This window comes from Lissotriton helveticus, chromosome 3_1 (assembly GCF_964261635.1).
Source record: "Lissotriton helveticus chromosome 3_1, aLisHel1.1, whole genome shotgun sequence".
NCBI lineage: Eukaryota > Metazoa > Chordata > Amphibia > Caudata > Salamandridae > Lissotriton > Lissotriton helveticus.
In genome coordinates, this window is record NC_136061.1 from 672899553 (window position 1) to 672917843 (window position 18291).

The window sequence follows — 18291 nt, forward strand, 5'->3', positions numbered from 1 at the left end:
GTTGGTAAAAATTTGGCTTTAACCACAGTGAGAAGTGGCATCTCGGAGTGGCCCCACAGATTTTTGAAAGGGATACGAACTCAAAGTTCAAAGCCCTGGCTTTTTATTGAACATATCTTTCTGGGTGGCAAAGTAGGCCTGTGAGACTAAACTAACTCCCAAATATTTATAGGAGGTTACTGATAGTTTGGCCCACAACTTTCGATGGGGTACTTGGTCGACAGCCGCCTTGCAGTCAGCGAAACACATATATATGGGCAGGATGTGATCGCAAGCTCTCTCCAGTAGAAGCCCCACTGCCATCAAATTTCTGAGAGTGCCTTGTTTTTTCGTGAACCCTGTTTGATTTATAGTGATTCTTACTGACTTTGTTGCCCAGTTGGAGAGGTCATGTAGCACTATAGATGAGAAGTGTTTGAGTTCCACATCTAATAAGGCTAGGAGGCAGTGGCTGCCTGGCGAGGATGTATTACCGCCTTTGAAGATCGGGTGGATGATTGAGCCTCGCCAGCTCGCTTGGTTGTCCCCCGATAGCAGAATCTTATTAAACATTATTGCCAAGTGCTTTGACCATGTCGCAGTACTATGCTTTAATATGTGTTTCGGGATGCCTTTGTGGCCTGGTGTGCAGTTGGAGAGAGACCCGTTTATCACTTTAATGATTGCATCGATTGAGTATCATGGTCCCTCGAGTTATAGTAGAAAGTGGCTTTCCATAGGGATTTCCGGTTCCTCAGTTTCTGAGTTTACCCCACATTCTGAGTGTGTTGAAAAATGGGCATCGAGGAACTCTACCCAGGTCACTTCACCAATATTGCCATTATTGGTGGCCCGCAATCCATCTAGCTTGTTAAATATCCTCCAGAACCTTCTTGAGTCTTTACTTTTTGTTGCACCTATAAGCTTTTCCCAGAAGCTCTCATCCATGCTTCTTTTTTGAGACCATACCTCTTTTTTTAGTTTTCTGCACTCCTCCCTCAGTCTTATGACTAACAGGTTGTTTCATGGGTGGATCCTTATTTGCCTCAGGGTTTGACTAATTCTCGATTTTACAAGGTATATGTTTTTTGGTAGACCGATCTTTCTGCTGCTGCTGATGACCATACTTGTCTATGAGCTTTTGGCTGGATACATTGCCACTATTTGATCAATGAATGACGCCCAAACTCTTACTGGATCTGGATTGTTCTTGACACCATTTGCGAATGCTTATAGTGACCTATCAGCTAGGTCTTGGCTATTAACCGAGTTACATCTTAGCCGCTCAAGGTTTTCTGTACTGGCTTGTTCGATCAGAATTCTTGCAGGGGTGAGTATAGAGGGCTTGGTTCTGATCTATATATTTTGGGGCTGGTGGTCGCTTTCAGAGTGATTATCAATCCTGAAGTCCAGGACTATGTGCATATGTTGAAACTCACCATGGTGTAAACTACATATGAGGCTGTCTTGGTTAAGGCCTAGGCCCATGCTGGTGGAAAGTCCCCCTGGAATCGCCTGTTCAGGATTGCCAACCCTGCATGTTCACGGGCTCTTAGTAATCTTCAACCTATTTTATCTGGTGTCTTGTCTCTGGATAGATTTGCTCTGGTAATATGCTAGGCGAGGCAATTCTTACCTCTTCTTCTGGAGAATCTTCAGCCTTTTGGAAAATATTTATTTTGAAATCTCAAGTTACTCGATAGTTTGATACTACATGCTCGCTTTTCAAGGCAGTTAGTTGGTCAATCAACCTCTCAACTGAGGTCTCCTTGCCTCTGGTCTTGATGTAAATGTTGACTAGCATCAAGGGGGATACCACGTGTTAGGACCACCCTTCCGGCACCAGTGCCTGTATCTGTGGGTCTTGCATAACCAAGCTTTTAACTCTTATCAATATGCTTGAATTGATGTAGACTAATAAACCTTCTGTGGTCCTGCCATATTTGTTTAATTTCTGTGCGCAGACCTTGTGCTCCACTAATCCAATGAGCAGGATGCTCGTTATGGTCTATGTCTCCTGGAGAGCTATTATGTTAACTTTTTTCCTGTCCTGTATCAGGTCTGGGCCTTCCTTTTTAGCAGTTAAGCCCCCCACATTCCAAGAACAGATCCGAAGATTGTCATTTGCGTTTGCTGTGTTGACAGTCTTAATTTGGCTTCAATCCCACCTTTGTGATTATGATGAGACAGAGGGAGGCCTGCCCCAGTTGGATGATGGCTCCTGCCTCTCCAGGGTTCTGCGCCTCTCCACAGTATGGGTCTCTTTGATTTTTAATAATTAGCCATTGTTGTGCACCTGAGGGGGGACGGTACTACTGAGCCTTTAAGTATCGAGCTAGTAAATATTTTCTCATTGGTCCTTTCGTCTTTGTTCAGTAGAATAGGTAGGTATATTTGGTCTTGAAACTGTGATATTTTGATACCCGAGGTCCTCAGCAGGTCTTTTCTTACTAAAAGTTCTGAGTGGAGTCCTGGCATTTTAAACGTGAATAGAGTGGCCTAGGTGATCTGACTGACTACGCCGAGAAGGAATTTAATTGAAAATATGTCTTCTGAAGCCACCCATGGATAGCCCTGGTAGCTCTGTGATCATCTTCAGGATGACCAAGCAGTTTAAGGTATCGTGATTCCCCCTTGCAGAGAATAATGGGATCCACTCAAGACTCGGATAGTGAGTGGTGTGTGACTCCACTCCTTTGGATTCCCAGGACACTGACCTACTGGCGACACCATTTCTTGACCCTTACACCCCTGTTGATTTGATGCTTAGTTGCATATCCGTATCTCTTATGTGGTTATTGCAGTACCCAATGCCATTTATGGGGGATCTTAACTTCGAAGTTTCTTCTAAGGGTCCAATATATGGTTCCAAGGTGGGCAGGTCAAGATCAGGGCCTCGGTAGTCCGGGCTTGATCCAACCTCCTGATCGTCACGCCTAACCGTCTGTGACCCTTCATGCCCTGAAGACTCATCAGCAAGTTTATCTATTCCTTTCCATGAGTCTCTAGATTTGATGCCTGCATGAGCTTCCAAAGTTCCTAATGATGACTCTGGTTGGCAAATGGCTGCTGGTTTCGTCAAGGTTTTGTGAACTTCACGTGAGACTCCAATGTTTTCATTCTTTCCCTTAGTCTTTACGACCTGCAAGGCTTCTCGCGCTGATAATTCCAATGTTGATCTAGCTTGACCTTGTTCCCGCCTTTACACACTTACTTCGTTTCGCATTTTGATAGGCATGACATTATGCTTTCCTTTCCAGCTGTGTGCTCAGGTGTATCGGGCGAAGCCTTTGAAAATTTCTTTCCTTGAGGAGCTTTTGACGCTGAGGTTGGGCCAAGGTTCCTAGCATATGTGATAATGACTACAGCGTCCTCACTGCCGCAGCTCGATACTTGGGGTCTTTCTCCTTCATGGGCAGCCTGGCGCCCCACCCTCATGTTGGTTTGAGGGACCGCTCTGACGTCCGCTAGGCTTCCATTGAGTAATGACGGTTGCTGTGCCAGTTTGATAATGATTTCTCCACATTTACATAGTGCAAAGTTTCTACCCTTGTCTGTCCAATTGCACATGTGTTATTAGATTGTTGAGATGCTGAAGCTTGTCGTCAATGCCTGATCTAAATACCGCGAAAGGTAATTAATAGGTCAACTATATTTCCATTTTATCTACTTGATGAATAAGCGCCTTAACGGTTGCCTGTATGGTGTCTAGGATAGCACCACAAAGTAGACTGGAATCCATCATGTTCTGCCTGCTATAACCACACTCACCACACTAAGTCCCATTCTTTGCTGGGTGCCCTGAAGTCCGTGGGTCAGATTAATAATTGGGCATCTGGTGTTCCTGAGGTGGTCATTCTCAATATTGGTATCAGTGGCTAAAGTTCCAGGCTGGGCTGTTCTAGTATCTTTAACCTTCTCCTAAGAGGTGTGGCGCCGCGGCCAGGGCGACTGACGCTGGAATCTGGGGACCACGGTTCGATCCCCGGCTCCGGCGGCAGGTTAGCCCAGCACCATCTTCCCGACGGCCCCCCAGCGCCTAGAGACCCTTACGGGTGATTGTGCGCTTTACAAATGTGGACTTTACTTTACTTATCCATGGGGGAAGTTTGGAAAGTGTGTGCTTCCCTGTACACTGGAAATAGGGATAGTAATGAACTCCGATGTAATGGGGGTGCGTCTGGCTTTAATGTTTCAGAGTAGTCTGCATTTTTATCTGGCCAGGTGGCGGGCATAGTTGGACTTCTTGATGCCCTCTGCGCACTGTGGTTCATAGGCATGGGTACACATTCAGCCCTCCCTGTTCCTAGTCGGTGTCCTTTTTTGGGAGCCTATACCCTTTCCTGCAACCACTATGGTAAGCGACAGTGGGTAAGGCCAGATAGCAGGGCTAGTTGCCATTATTTCATTTTTATTACCTCCGCCACTTTCCTCAATGGCCCACGTCAACCTCTTAGGGCTGCCATCAGTGTCCCCTGGACTTGGAACTCGGACAAGCTCGACAGTAAGCAGTTACTGTCCAGGGAATGGTGGCTATTTCCAATTGCCTCCTGAGAAATTAGTTTATTTTTAACCAACCAAGTCTCCTCACCCCACCCATCCACCCCCAACCCTACTCCCAGTGACTTAAAAGTATTTGCTGCTTTTGGCGAATTGAGCATGCTGAAGAAGTCTGATATCTTTCTAATGCCTCTCCTCGGCGTGAAGGCCTGCTGTTGCCCTGCCTGAGTGTGAAAACCAGCCCTTTAACCCCTTCGACGCTCATGACGAGCTCAGCTCGTCATGAGGTACACCTCTCGTACGCTCATGACGAGCTCAGCTCGTCATGTACCGCGGGTTTTTGAAATCTTCAGCGCACCGGGTAAATCTGCACCTCGTTGATGCGGTTAAGAGGAGTGGCTGGTGGAAACACATTACTTATTAGCACTAGACTGTGACCAGCTGGTCACTACACCCCTCGCAACCTTTATTAAAACCAAGACAACAAATCCAACCTGTGGGAGAGAACAAAATGACAAAACAAGAACTCAACTGAGTCCATTCAGGTCTACGGTGCAGCTGGGACCACCATGCATCATGGCACGTCTCCGTCATTTTAACCAGACTACTCTAAGCTCGAATGGCAGTGTAAAGGAAGTCCGGATTTCTCGCTCGCTAGTCCAAATTGTTAGTCGTATCTGGGCACTGAGGGTCTTGTCCCACCTGGTCTCACTGCGTGGAAGTCTATTTACAGTGATCCTGTGAGGGTGCATATGGAGCAATAGTGAAGTCTGTTGCTGATACATGTTCAAAGGCGCGCTAGCTCCATCGATAGCAATCCTCCAAAGGCAGATGACGTACCGGAGCCTGTCGAAGAATCTACCTCAGTTGCCGCAGTGCTTCCAGCTGCCCGATGGTGGAGCAACTTCCAGCTTCCCTCTCTCACCAGGATCCAGCTTTCTTATCCGGATTCCTCTCTCACGTGAGTCCCCTGTGGTCCTCTTCACCGGGCTTCAATGGGACTGTGTGGACTGCGCAGTATCTCTCTGATGCCATACTATAGGTACATGGAAGAATCGCCACCAGTCTCACCTTCAAGTCACTCGCTCCGCCTCAAGGGTAGTTGTTCCAAGGGCGGTGTACTCCTGCAATCTGGACTCTGGTGCACAGACATCTATGGGGCAGTCTTTGGTGGTGACCCAGTCTCCATGCTTGCTTTTGTTGCTTCCGGATACCTGCTGTGGAGCGACTGCAGACACATCTCTCTTGGCGGGACGCCCCTCATGGAAATTCCTTGACGCCCTTTTTTTTATTTTATTATTAAGGAAGTTTCTAAAGCGCCTGGTTACGCGCATCGGCGTGTCCCCGCGCTATGGTGAGAGACATTGAGGAGGCCTAACTAGAACAGCTACACAAGTGTTGAACGGAACAAGTGGGTTTTGAGAGCTCTTCGGAACTTAACCTTGGCAGTGTAAAGGAAGTCCGGATGTCTGTGCACCAGAGTCCAGATTGCAGGAGTACACCGCCCTTGGAACAACTACCCTTGAGGCGGAGCGAGTGACTTGAAGGTGAGACTGGTGGCGATTCTTCCATGTACCTATAGTATGGCATCAGAGAGATACTGCCCTTGCCCCTGGATTGACACAGGCCTGCATGGGCTGCAGGCCTCTTATAGACATTGCTAATACGTCACTGAAGAACTCCCAACAGGGCCACATTCAAGCCTTCTGTGCAATCCCAAGGGTGGATGTTCCAATGGTTGAGATTGCTCTCACAGCAGGCTTCAGGTTCACTGGTGCACAAAGCTGGTTTGTGAGCGGCCAGCCACTCACGGCGCCAAATATGCCTCATTGACCTCTGGGTGTTACATAGGTACAGTACTCCACCTTAGATGTTCAGTGCTCTTTGGGTATTCTTAGGGATGCACTTAATTGCAATAACACTCACAGTTCGTATTCTGTACTTTGTGGTGTTCCAGGTGTCTCCTACACACCATTCAATTCTTCTTCCTTTTTCTTCATGCTTTAGTGCTGTGGTCTTGTGCCACACTTTTCTTCTCCCCTTCCATCTTCTGTTCTTCTTCTCTTCCTCCAGGACCAGGCCTCTCCATTTGGCGTGCACTTCACTTGGACATTCCAGGTCACGTAGTGTCCTAACTGTAGGACCGGAAACTTCTTCGGGTTGTGGACCTCTCATAGATCCTCCCTACGTAGACCTGTCACCGGTCTTGTCTTCATAGATCTCACACAGGTCTTCTGTTCGTGGACCTCTCACGGGTCTCCTCTTCATTTGAGGACGCACTCCTTGCACCTCAAGGCTATGCTGTCATAGCGCTCGCTCCTGCCTCCACTCAGGCAAGACCATGCAAGGTCTCTCACACCCTGTTACGATACGGGCCCACTTCCTCACAGGGCTCTCACTCCTGGGCGTATGCCCATGCAGTCAGCTTTTCTGGTGCGGTGTACGGCACGCTTCTGACTTTGCGCCCTCCGTGCTTCTCTTTGGGTGTGCCTTCTGCAGATGCCTTGCGCACCTGGTTCCTCCTCTTGTGGTGGCGTCCTTTTGCCACTGGGGGCGCAATCAGCGCTCTCCTGAACATGATGGTGGTATACGACTGCAGTGGGTGCTCATCGCCTGCTACTTTAGCTTTTCTGGGGCCTCTTTCCTCCTGCCAACGCTCTTCCCAACTTCTCTGGGGGAACCAATCTGTGGCTGTCTGTGGCTGTACTTGCGGGGATTTACAGATCTTCTTTTCAAAATGCCTGCCAGTCATCTTGGCCTGACACTGCTGTGGTGCCATGGGTCAATACAGTTTCTTCTCTGCCCATGACAGTCCTCCCACATCGGGTGGGATATGATACACTCTTGCCCAACCTCTTTGCCAGTTCGTGCGCTCTTAGTGCTAGCCCTACGGCAGTTCAGGACCACAGCACCCATCTTTGCGCTGCAGTAATCTCCGGCAGGCATGGCAGCTGTCAATGCTGCATTTACAGTGGTTACCACTCTCCTCTGCTGCCTTTGATGCACCCCCTTTTGCTGTCACCATTCTCTTGGCAGCTTTCCTGGTGTGCGCTTCTTTGAGCATTTCCCACTATTGGGGTGCCCAGTCTGTCCCCCTCTCACTCTGCCCCAAGCAGGGTCGTACTGACCTCATAGCATCCTCTTGTCTTGGCACTCGCTGCCAACACTGCCAGGGCAGCCTACACAGCGCTGCAGGTGCTTTTCTCTCCCCACAGGTGTCCTTAACTGCTGCAGTGGCCACTGTAGTATTCTCTCTCAAGGTGTCACTGCAGACCTCATAGGCACTGGCAGCCTCTCTCCTCGATAATCCCTTCAGCACCGCCTCTCTGAGAGGGGATGTAGGCCTCCAAACAAAGCAGAGTGACAGGGTCTCTGCGGGCTGCAACTTTCCGATGGCAGCTTTCTCATTCACCTTACTGCTTCTTTTTCACACTCTTACCGCCTAGTGCGGTACTCCAGTCACTTCAAAGACAGGCTCCAATGGCACAGATGCTGCGAGACAGCCATTCCTCACCAGCCTGCCTGGGGCGGCTCTAGGCTCATGGCGGCCCGGTGCAGAGAGCACCCCGTAGCTCGGGGGAGGGGGGGGAATGGGGGTCAGGGTGTTAGGATGTGGAACAGAGCCGGAGGCCGCCAAATCCCTGCCAGGGGTCGCCACGCAAATATGTATTCATCCTCAGAGGATTATTATATTAAGGATATATATTGGCGTGGAGGCCCCTGGGGTTTGGTGGCCCTGTGCAGGTGCACAGCTTGCACATGCCGAAGGCCGCCCCTGAGCCTGCAGACCTTGGTTGGTGCGTAGTATCATGGGGCGAGGCATGCCTGGAGACACCACTGGCTCGTGCCACGAGGGCTGCACTAGGCGCCCTGGCCACCATTTCCACTGAATGATCCGACGTCGTGAGACACCGCCAGGTGGTGCTGCCACTGCTTCTTCCACACAGCCTGCACCTTTCCCACATGTAGCAGCTTGCCCAGGCTGGTGCGCCGCTCTGACCCGCCTAGTGGAAGGGTACTTCCAACGCAGGTGTTCCCTTAGACTACAGATGCCGGTGCCAGGCACTCCTCACAGCATCGGCAGCTGCCTTGATGCCATGGGTAACTTCGCCCACATGGGTGCGGCCTCTCACAGCACCCCACTCCAGGGTAAGTGGTTTTCTTTTTTTAACAACTGCAGCAGAAGCCGCCTCTCAGATTCGGGCCAAAGTGGCCTCATTTCTTTACCACTCTCCTGTGGTTGGGATGCTAACAGAATTCTTCCTCTCCCTGTGGCAGCTACTCCCTTTCCTAGCAAGCGCATGCATTACTTGGCCTTTCTATACTTTGAGGGCGTACGGGGAACATATTCTCGTCGCGCTGCTTCAGCTCTTACTTTTTGAATGCCCCCCCCTCTTCTCGCTTGCGATCCTTTCCCTTGACTGTCGCAGTCCTTCTGTCTACTGCCTGGCCGCGTTTATTGGTTGGGTCACATGACCTGTGATGGATGAATGGGTGAGTGTGGAAACCAGCCCTCTAGGAGTGGATGGTGGAAACACATTATTTATAAACACTTGACCGTGACCAGCCAGTCCCTACACCCACCATCGGACGTGACATTGTGTTTCCTTTTTCTGGTGCCAGCATACGCCGTGGACCTGGACTTTCCTAACCTCATTTATCGTGATGAAGGTTCCACAAAGATGTGCTTAGATGCCCGGTTACTGGTGGTTGTTTGCCTGGATTTTCTACAGTAGTGTCCCACCACTCTGGCCCTCTGGGGCTTGTCAGAGATGTGTCAGGGGGCCTGGGTGCCCCCTTGGAGTGAGCTGTTATGCCGCAAGCCTGGTGCCAGGGGCACCAGTTGCAGCTGCCACCTCAGCAAAGGCTGGAACCAGCTACCAGCGAATCCTTTTCTCACCCTCTTAAACTGGCAGGGTTTGCCTGCTGCTGGTACACAGTAGCTGGCATGGGAGGGCATGAGCGCAGGTGGCCTCATCTGTGATTCTCAGTGGATTTTTGGAGGTCTCTGGGAATACTTAGGGGGTACCCCCAGGCACCATTCAGGGAACGCCTCCCTTCTCTCCTCGCCTATTTATGCATTGGATCAGATGTGCTGCTGCCTTGTCTTGGTCATGGTGTCCTTCTACCTGTGGACCTTGATTGATCGTACAAACGACTGCCATGCTATGCCAAATAGGGTGACCAACTGGCATGAGTTCAAATTCTGGACGGTCAGTGTAAAAATTCAGGCCAAAGGGTCAAGATTCAGGACAAAAATTCAGGACAGAAGGTCAAAATTCAGGACCAAAATTTGCGACAAAACATACGTTTTACAGACATATCAGAGGAGGTCGCACAATAGTATATAGGTAAATAGACAACCAAAATAGGTACAAGTCAAAATAAGTTTATATAAGGTTGAGACAATCGTGCACTTCACAGTTTTTCAGTATGCGCGCAGCTTTGCAAAGCGACATCAGGCACTTAGTGCTAATGTAACAATAAACATTATATAGTATTTCTTTATTTGTATGTTTAAATCTTACTTTTAAATGTACAGTGAAAACGCTGTTCCTGTCCCATGACATTAAGAAGCACTTCGCTGAATAGCCTATTGTATTCATTTTTACTCAGAATTATTTTACCTTGCACCTTATATTTATTAAGGGATAATATTTTCAGGGACATTAGAAACTGAACGGAATACTATTTTAAAAGTGGTTATCAATTCCGATATCCACCTTAACAATGTGGTAACTGACCTATAGATGGAGGTTTTGCACAAATGAATGCTCTGCCTCTGACAGTATTTAATTTGCCATACCAAGACAAAAGCAGAATGCCTTGCCCTACTCTGATGCAGAAGTCCCACCACATGCTGTCACTATAATAGGGCCCATTGTTATTCTATCTGTGATAATCATCTGCAGTGTCAGAATGACAATTGGCCAGTCCACAGTCTTTGCGAGGTCTGGGAGAGGGCTGCTGAAGGTAGCCTCAACCTACAGATTGAAACATAATTGTGAGAGGCCCAGAGTGGAAACTTTTACACTCATGGGGCTACTCTCAGGAGAGCAGCATACTGTCCTGAAATTCCCCAATTTGATTTCAGAATTATGTCTGTAAGTCGTCCGTAATTTGGGGACCCCAAATTATGGATGCCTTACAGACATCATACGTAACGGACGGTTTGTGAAATTTACAGACAGTTGGTCACCCTAATTCCAAGGATAGTGAGCAGTGGAGTGAGCTCAGGAGCGATTCCACAGCATCAAGGCAGTGATGACCGCGGGCGGCAATGAACGGCCGTGGAGCAGCTCACTTACTCCAAGCAGTGAAAACAAGGAAGGCTTGGGTCCTGTACTCCCCAGACTGGACCACCCAAATATGGAAATCACAGAAAGGTGTCCAGTGAGGTTTTTTAATAAATATTCGCGATGAAGTCGAGACCACTTGTCCGTAGGTTATTGAGCATTTATTCTGCTTAGTTTTGATAATTCAAAAAGACATTCATAAATCAATTGGACATGTCTTTTAAAAGGAAACACCACATTAGTAGATCACACAATTGCAACACATTTGTATGTGTGATTTAGAACCATTTCTTTTGTGAGACAATATATACAACACATACATAATACCAAACGTTATTTGTGACAACTATATACAACAAACCAATGATCACAAGACAAACATCGATAAATTATGTGTGCCAGCCTGAAAATAAACCAGTCCTGCATTTGCACTGAAAACACAAGGCGGACAATTGATAATTCAAAGAGGCATGTCTACTATCCTGCCTGTGGGAGGGTGGGGATGCATATCCTACTTAAGGGTGTTGACAACCTAGAACAAGGGGGAAATAATTTCTATTCAGTCTCCTCATGGCACACCCTGTTCTACCGTCCCCCACACAACAGCTAACGCGTTTCGAATCCCCAACAATTCCTTTTTAGTTTCGTGGACACTGCCTCGCTCAATTATACGCCTACCTACGGCTCCGTTTAATTGAGCAAGGCAGTGTCCACAAAACTAATTCAGTTGTGACACCCTTCCTACCCGTTCTTGAGGCTCATGGAGCAATGTCTCCTAAAAAACTAAATTAACAATTAGAATACCAAAAGGGAATTGTATACAGTGCATGATTACTTGCTGCACTGCATGATTACTTGCATCCTCACTTATTTGTACATATCACTAATTTCACTTTATCAATATCAATCTCGTTAACATAATGAGAATAGAAGGGATCAGTTAAAGTCCTGATGAAGAAGCCCCAGAGCTTCGAAACATGTTGACTTGATTAGGAGTATCTGCACATTAATGCAGGACATCTCCAACCCACTGCTTTTAATAGGACCAGCTCCAGGGAATATTAAAGGTTTTCAGTCCACAGGGGCCGGGTCCTTTTTTATTTCACTTTTTCACTCACCCTTGACCATTCCTCTCACAAACTCCTACACTACACATAGTACTGAAGATCAGTGCTCCCGCGTAGTCGAGGTCATAGCACACCCTATCCCACAGTGGGACGGGAAGACCCCCATGATGAAGCATGACACCAAAGGCCCTTTTGGTGTGTGAGGGATATTTAAGCAAACACTGTGTACTTCCAACCAATGTAGGAGACACACTCTAACCAATGAGAGAACTTCCACTGAAAGAAACCCATCTACTGGTGGATCCTTGTGTTTTATATGGATTTCCACCTCAAGTGCCCATTAAGAACACTACCTCTTTACTCCCTCTCTTGTTTTTTGTAGGTCTTAGACAACACCTCACATCATCTTGATTCGAGAAACATTGAATCTAACACTGACAAGTGAAGTTGCTGATTTTGGTGTCCATTATTTCTACCATTTATATTTTTCATAATCTATCTCTAAATCGTGTGAGGCTGTGACTCTTTTTTCCTTTAAATACCTGCTTACTGCTAACTCTACCTGACACTGTGTAAGCAGTATGAAAGGCCCGGCCACTGAAGTAAATCTAATCCAAAACAATTCTTTAGCATCTATACCTTATGAAGGCGTTTACATCCATTAATGGATTACCAAGGGGAAAAGTTATATGCGTAAGCCAACAAGCCATTGGTTTACTCATTGGGACCCTTAAGTTTTGTTCTGGTTAATAAACAGTGGGGCTGTTTGCAGTACTTTTGATACTACCTTTACATTTTTCTTTCAGAATTGCACGTTTTTCAAGCGTTCATCATCTTTCTATTCATATATCTAAAAACTTTGGAGCAGAACAAACGAAGATCCTGTACATTGGCCTGAGGGGCGAATGGACAGAGGTAAGTGACAATGTATATATGTGAGGTCCAGAGGTAATCCACAGAAAGGGAGCACAGTGCAGGTGAAGAAAGACGGGTTGTGGGGGGTTGCAGGGAGGAACACGTTTTGGTGACCTTGAGTAAAGAAATTCTTTTGTGCCTGAGAGTCTTTGTGACTTCTTGGCTTGAGGTTGCTGTGTGGTGACAGGCTAGTTGTGGTGAATTAATGGGGAAAAAACAGGACTGTGATCAGGACAAGCCAGAGGTAGCCTTTGAGCAGGAACCTGATACAGTGGTTGTGTTGTGGTGACTGAATGGGAATTAACTCTTCAGTCGTAAGTAGACAAGCTGGTTGTGAGCAGACATGAGTGGTTGATAGTGGATTGGGCAGTGATGATTGTTTTGCGATGGTCACTAATGGGTTTTGAGCAGAAGCTGGCGATAAGTAGGCACAGGCTCTATGTGAGGCTATGCAGAGATGTCGGAGACTGGGTGGAGTATGACTGTGTGGGTGGTTAGGTGTGGCTTTGAGTATGCAGATGCATTAGTATTACTGCCTGCAGACAAAGTTTCAGTAAATTTGATCATGCAAGGGCTGGTGTGAGCAAGTATTGGCAGGAGGACTGTGAGCCGGAATGAGCGCAGCTGGTTGCAAGCTGGTAATATTCAAACATGGCTATAATGGGTGACAGGCCCTTGTTCTGTACCCAAAGTATGAAAAAGCCCCCTTACCTCTTTAAAACAAAATAGGGTGGGAGCCCATGAATATTGTCATGCGACATATGCCCATTGGACAGATGCATGTGCATACGTTAGTACTTCAACTGGTAATGTAATGTAGCATGGACAGGCATTATGAAACCCCATGTCACTGTAGGAAATGTGAGAGTTAGTAGTGAAACAGGTTGATGAAAAGTCGGACTGAAGGATTTAAACACTTTGCACACTTTTGTCTTTGCCTGCCACGATTTGTGGCTGGAAAAGATAAACACTAAAAATAATTCTGCCCACATATGGGCCAGTATTCCTTGTTCCTGCTGCTCACTAACAAAAGTGTAGAGTTGAACTGGACATTAATAATGTTTCCTATAACCCAGTTGCACAATAATGTAGGTCTGAGGGGACAGGGTGGAAGCTAATCCTATTACAATGTACACTGCACAATCAATCATCAGGGGATTGTAAGAGCTCTACTCAACCGTGGGGGTCTCAAGGCGCTGGTGGGTGGGAGGGGCTCCACAGATCTGGTTAGCCGAAGAGCCAGGTCTTCAGAGTCTTCCTGAAGGTGTTTAGAGAGGGGGCACGTCTGATGTCTGCTGGGAGTTCATTCCATGTTTTGGCTGCAATGTGAGAGAAGGATCTTCTGCCTGCTCTGTGGAAGCGGGGGGTTTCGGCCAGTGCGAGGTTGGCAGTTCGGAGGTTTCTTTTGGGTACGTGGAAGTTGATTCTGTCATTGAGGTATTTGGGTCCGGTGTTGTGTAGGCATTTGTAGGCGTGGGTGAGGATTTTGTAGGTGACTATTTTCTCCACGGGGAGCCATCATAGGTGTTTGCTGATGTGTTTGTACCGGGGATGCCGAGGACGAGTCTGGCAGCGGTTTTCTGTATCGTCTGTATGTTTGCTGAGTAGGGACTTGTTTATGCCGGCGTAGAGAGCATTTCCATAGTCCGGTCTGCTGGTGATGAGTGCGTGGGTGACTGTCTTCCTTGATTCTGTGGGGATCCATTTGAGGGTCTTGCGGAGGGTGTTGTAGCAGCTGGAGGTGACGGCGTTGACCTGTCGGTTCATGGTTAGGGATGAGTCAAGTATGATGCCGAGGTTTCTGGCGATGTCTGCAGGGGTCAGGGGGCTTCCGAGGGCAGTCGGCCACCAGGTGGTGCCTCATGATGATGAAGTGGTTCCGACGACGAGGACTTCTGTCTTCTCGGCGTTGAGCTTTAGGCAGCTGTTGGTCATCCAGACAGCGACGTCCTGCATTCTAATCTGGAAGTTGAGTCTGGTGGTAGTGTGGTCTTTGGTGAGGGAGAGGATGAGCTGGGTGTCACAGCGTAGGATACGATGTTGATGCTGTGTTGTTGGACCATGGTGGCCAGGGGGGTCGTGTAGATGTTGAAGTGTGTCGGGCTAAGTGATGACCCCTGTGGGACTCCGCAGGTGATTTTCGTGGGATCGGATAGGAAGGATGGCAGTCTTAATTCTTTGGCTTCTTCCGGTGAGGAATGATCGAATCCAGTCTAGGGCTGGTCCTTGTATTCCGGTATCGTGTAGTCTGGCGAGGAGAGTGCCGTGGGAGACGGTGTTGAAGGCTGCTGAAAGTTGGAGTAGGATAAGGGCTGCGGAGTTCAAGGAAGGAGTTTATACAGTTTCACTTCTTACTTTCGGTCACTGCTCGGCGAGATGGAGCTCCTTTGGTTACACCTGGTACCTGTTATTTCTGATGGTCAGTCCTCCACCTCTACATACTCTTCAATATACCCTGTTGCAAGTTGGGGTCTCTCGGGTCTAAGATAGACACCTATGACTGAGAAGGGACTCCCAAGCTTTGGGCTATGCCCACCTGCGATACAGCTGACCAGCAGCTTTCCAGGATGCAGTGCGGAAAGTTCCTTCTTTTGAAACCTAACTAGTGAAACAACCACAGCAGACCACGGAAGTCCCAGAGCCCCAAGCAACTTTGTACCCGACTGATTCTTCTAGGTGGCCTATGTGGGACCTATCCCTGAAGATCTAGTTGTCCCCTCCCACTAATCTCCGCCTTGAAACTATTAGGCAGTGCCTTTTGCTTATGAAGGTTTACACTACCAGGTATCTTGAAGCAGAACATCCTATTCAAGGTTTATGCTACCAGGTAACCTTAACCTGCCACACTATTGTAACCTATTTTATGGGGTTAGAAGGACTAGCGTATCTGAATATTCGGTCTCCGAATGAGGCTCCTACCAAGCCCATTCATACCAGAATGACCTCAAAAACAGCCATTGAAATGGCAGCTAGGTAAATAACCAGCACTAGTTTTCACAAAAAGTAAACAGCTTCACATAGATATGTGATTGAACATTCTCGTGGTACATGAAGGGAGGCAACCCAATATCTTTTCTCCATACCTGCTTTTTCCGTATTATTAGTTACTGCAAGAAAGCAGAGTGCAAAGTCCATTTTAACTCGTACATGGTTTGCATGCAAGACTGCTAACCTCAAAGCGCGTAGCTCCTGAAACCGGTTGGCTTACCATGATGAGACAGAGCATAGTGCAGTGCCTTGCATGCCTAGATTGGCACGGGTACCTGCAACAGTGTGGGACAGTTATGTTCTTGGTAGCTTGCTCCATTAAGCGGTCAAGCACGCTGTAATTTATATTGGTGGGGGCTTCTATTGATGCTGAGAGAAGGGATTGATGTTTTGTCTTGGACTGAGTGAGTGGAAGAAGCATTGGATCTGGGATTTGGGGTGAGGGAGAATGGGTAAGTGAACATTGCTATATATGCGAAGGGTAGTTAGTTGAGTTTGTCCAGGAATTGCAGGTACAGCAGACTAAGTTACTTGCTTCTTTGTTTCAGGCTCAGCGGCAAGAAGTGGTCATCTGTAACTATGAAGCTGCTGCGAACCCGTCTGATCATTCAGTAAAACAGGTCATGCCTCAGAGCCACTTTATTGCCTGAGCCCAGCAAAGGCTAGTTTGAATCTTTGAAACGAGAAGTCGCCTTCTTAATTGAGCACTTCAGGTCTTCAATTCTGAAGAGGTTATCCAGCGTGCATAACTCCTTCTGTGCAGTGAGGAACAGGAGGTGTAGAGGAAACACTGTTGCATCTTGCCCATGCGTGCCTTCAGTCATTGTTTGCAACACTTGAATATTGACTGGATTTCATTTGACATTAAAATTTACCAAAACTATGAATGCTAATTTTCTCTTGAAATAAATTATTGTCTGGCTAAGAAAGGTAGTGGTAAACTCCTTATTTCCAAACTGGCACATCATGCACCCTCGTCCTCTGGTCTGCGCCCTCACTTGCCAATCTCTTATTGTTACCAATCTTTTTCTGATCCTGCTTTCACCAGATTCGGACATCGATGCTCCAGTCTCTGAATTCCCTTGGACCTGCTTTTGAGCCTTTATCCTCCACTCCATGGGCCCCCTCAGCCATTCTCCAGGTATGCACAAAAAAGGGCACATCCCATCTTTCTCTAGCCTTTACACATGTGGTGTAGACCTGGACTGATCCCCACGAGCAAGAGTGGCCGGCATCACTCCGCCCTGCTAGAAAGGGTGGTCGTCCCTCCTGGTCATTCTCCACCTCCGGAATGAGAGTGGTGCACCACAAGCCCTCCTCTAAAGCAGGATTTACAAATACTAACCTGGTAAACTGATGCTTACGCTAAACACTGTGGTATATGGAAATTAAACCCTTGACACTTTGTTGTAAAATTGTTACTAAATATAAAATTCACAGCATGAGATGTGAAGTGAATGAAGCATTTCTTCTTGGAACTGTGACTGACTTGCGTCATTGTAATCCCCTATCTGGGAAAAGTAAGATATCCTAGATAGGTGAAAGGGGAGTTGTTGAAAGAGTTACCAGGAGGGATTAAGGAAGGGAACTTTAGGGTATCTTGAAGTAAGGAGAAAGGGAGGATGTTGGTGTAGAAGTGTTATGGAAATGACTCCTGAAAAACAAATACAAAGAAATATTGGGAACTGCATATTATTTAGCAAGATCCTCGAATGTAGAAACTGATATCATATTTTGATCTTATAAACAACATACAAAAAGTGTGATAAACTGAAATTTAACAAAAATATTTGCTTTCTTGATAAACCATAGAAATGCAGTTGAATCAATGTGATGCCCTGGACTAAACGGTACATTGCTGAAAAGTAGAATACATTGTTAATTGAAGCTAAATACATTGCATGCGTGGCCCACGGCCAAGGGTTCCTACAGGGCTGCACTCTCAACTGAAGCAAAATAAAAATAAACATTCATGGTGTATGTAGGAATCTGACTGTATATTCTATTCCAAAGTACGGTATAGTGTGCACAGAGTCAAGTGGATCTCCAGAAGTATAGCAGAGGGTAAAGTAGATTATACCTTACTCTCCTTTGTGGTAGAGTGGTTAAAAAGTCAGGATTATCAGGAGGGAAGTGTTAAGCATTTGTTGTACACACTCCGGCAAGAAATGACTTCACACACTCAAAGACTGACTCCAGACCAATTGTTGGTATAAACATTTATTTTGTTATTTTACATTCAGAACCAAGATTCACTTAGTAGCAGGTTAAACTCTTCATTCAATGTTACTTTCAGCAAGACAGTGAATACAAGATTCGCAGGAATATTTACTTTTTGCAGTTGAGAAAACAGTTAAAAAAATGCAGGTAAAGTACTTTTGGATTACTTTTAGATTACAGTTCTGATTTGGTATGATACATACTCCTAATTCAGTTTAAACCACACAGCACATTTGTAAGCAGGTTAACTCTTGTGCAAGCAATAGATTACTGTTTGTGCAGTACAAGACAGTTCAACACCTAAAATAATTTCCTATGGGAAAAAC

General features: G+C 46.9%; 1 protein-coding gene across 1 annotated transcript in view; it reads left to right on the forward strand.

Moving 5' to 3' along the window:
* PITHD1 (PITH domain containing 1) overlaps positions 1–16674 on the forward strand; it is a 54573-nt gene extending 37899 nt beyond the window's left edge. The window contains exons 5-6 of the mRNA XM_078680808.1: positions 12649–12757; positions 16294–16674. Of these exons, the coding sequence (XP_078536934.1) occupies positions 12649–12757; positions 16294–16395 (211 nt within the window). The 3' untranslated portion in view covers positions 16396–16674. The remainder of the gene's footprint in view (positions 1–12648; positions 12758–16293) is intronic.
* Positions 16675–18291: the final 1617 nt, after the last annotated feature.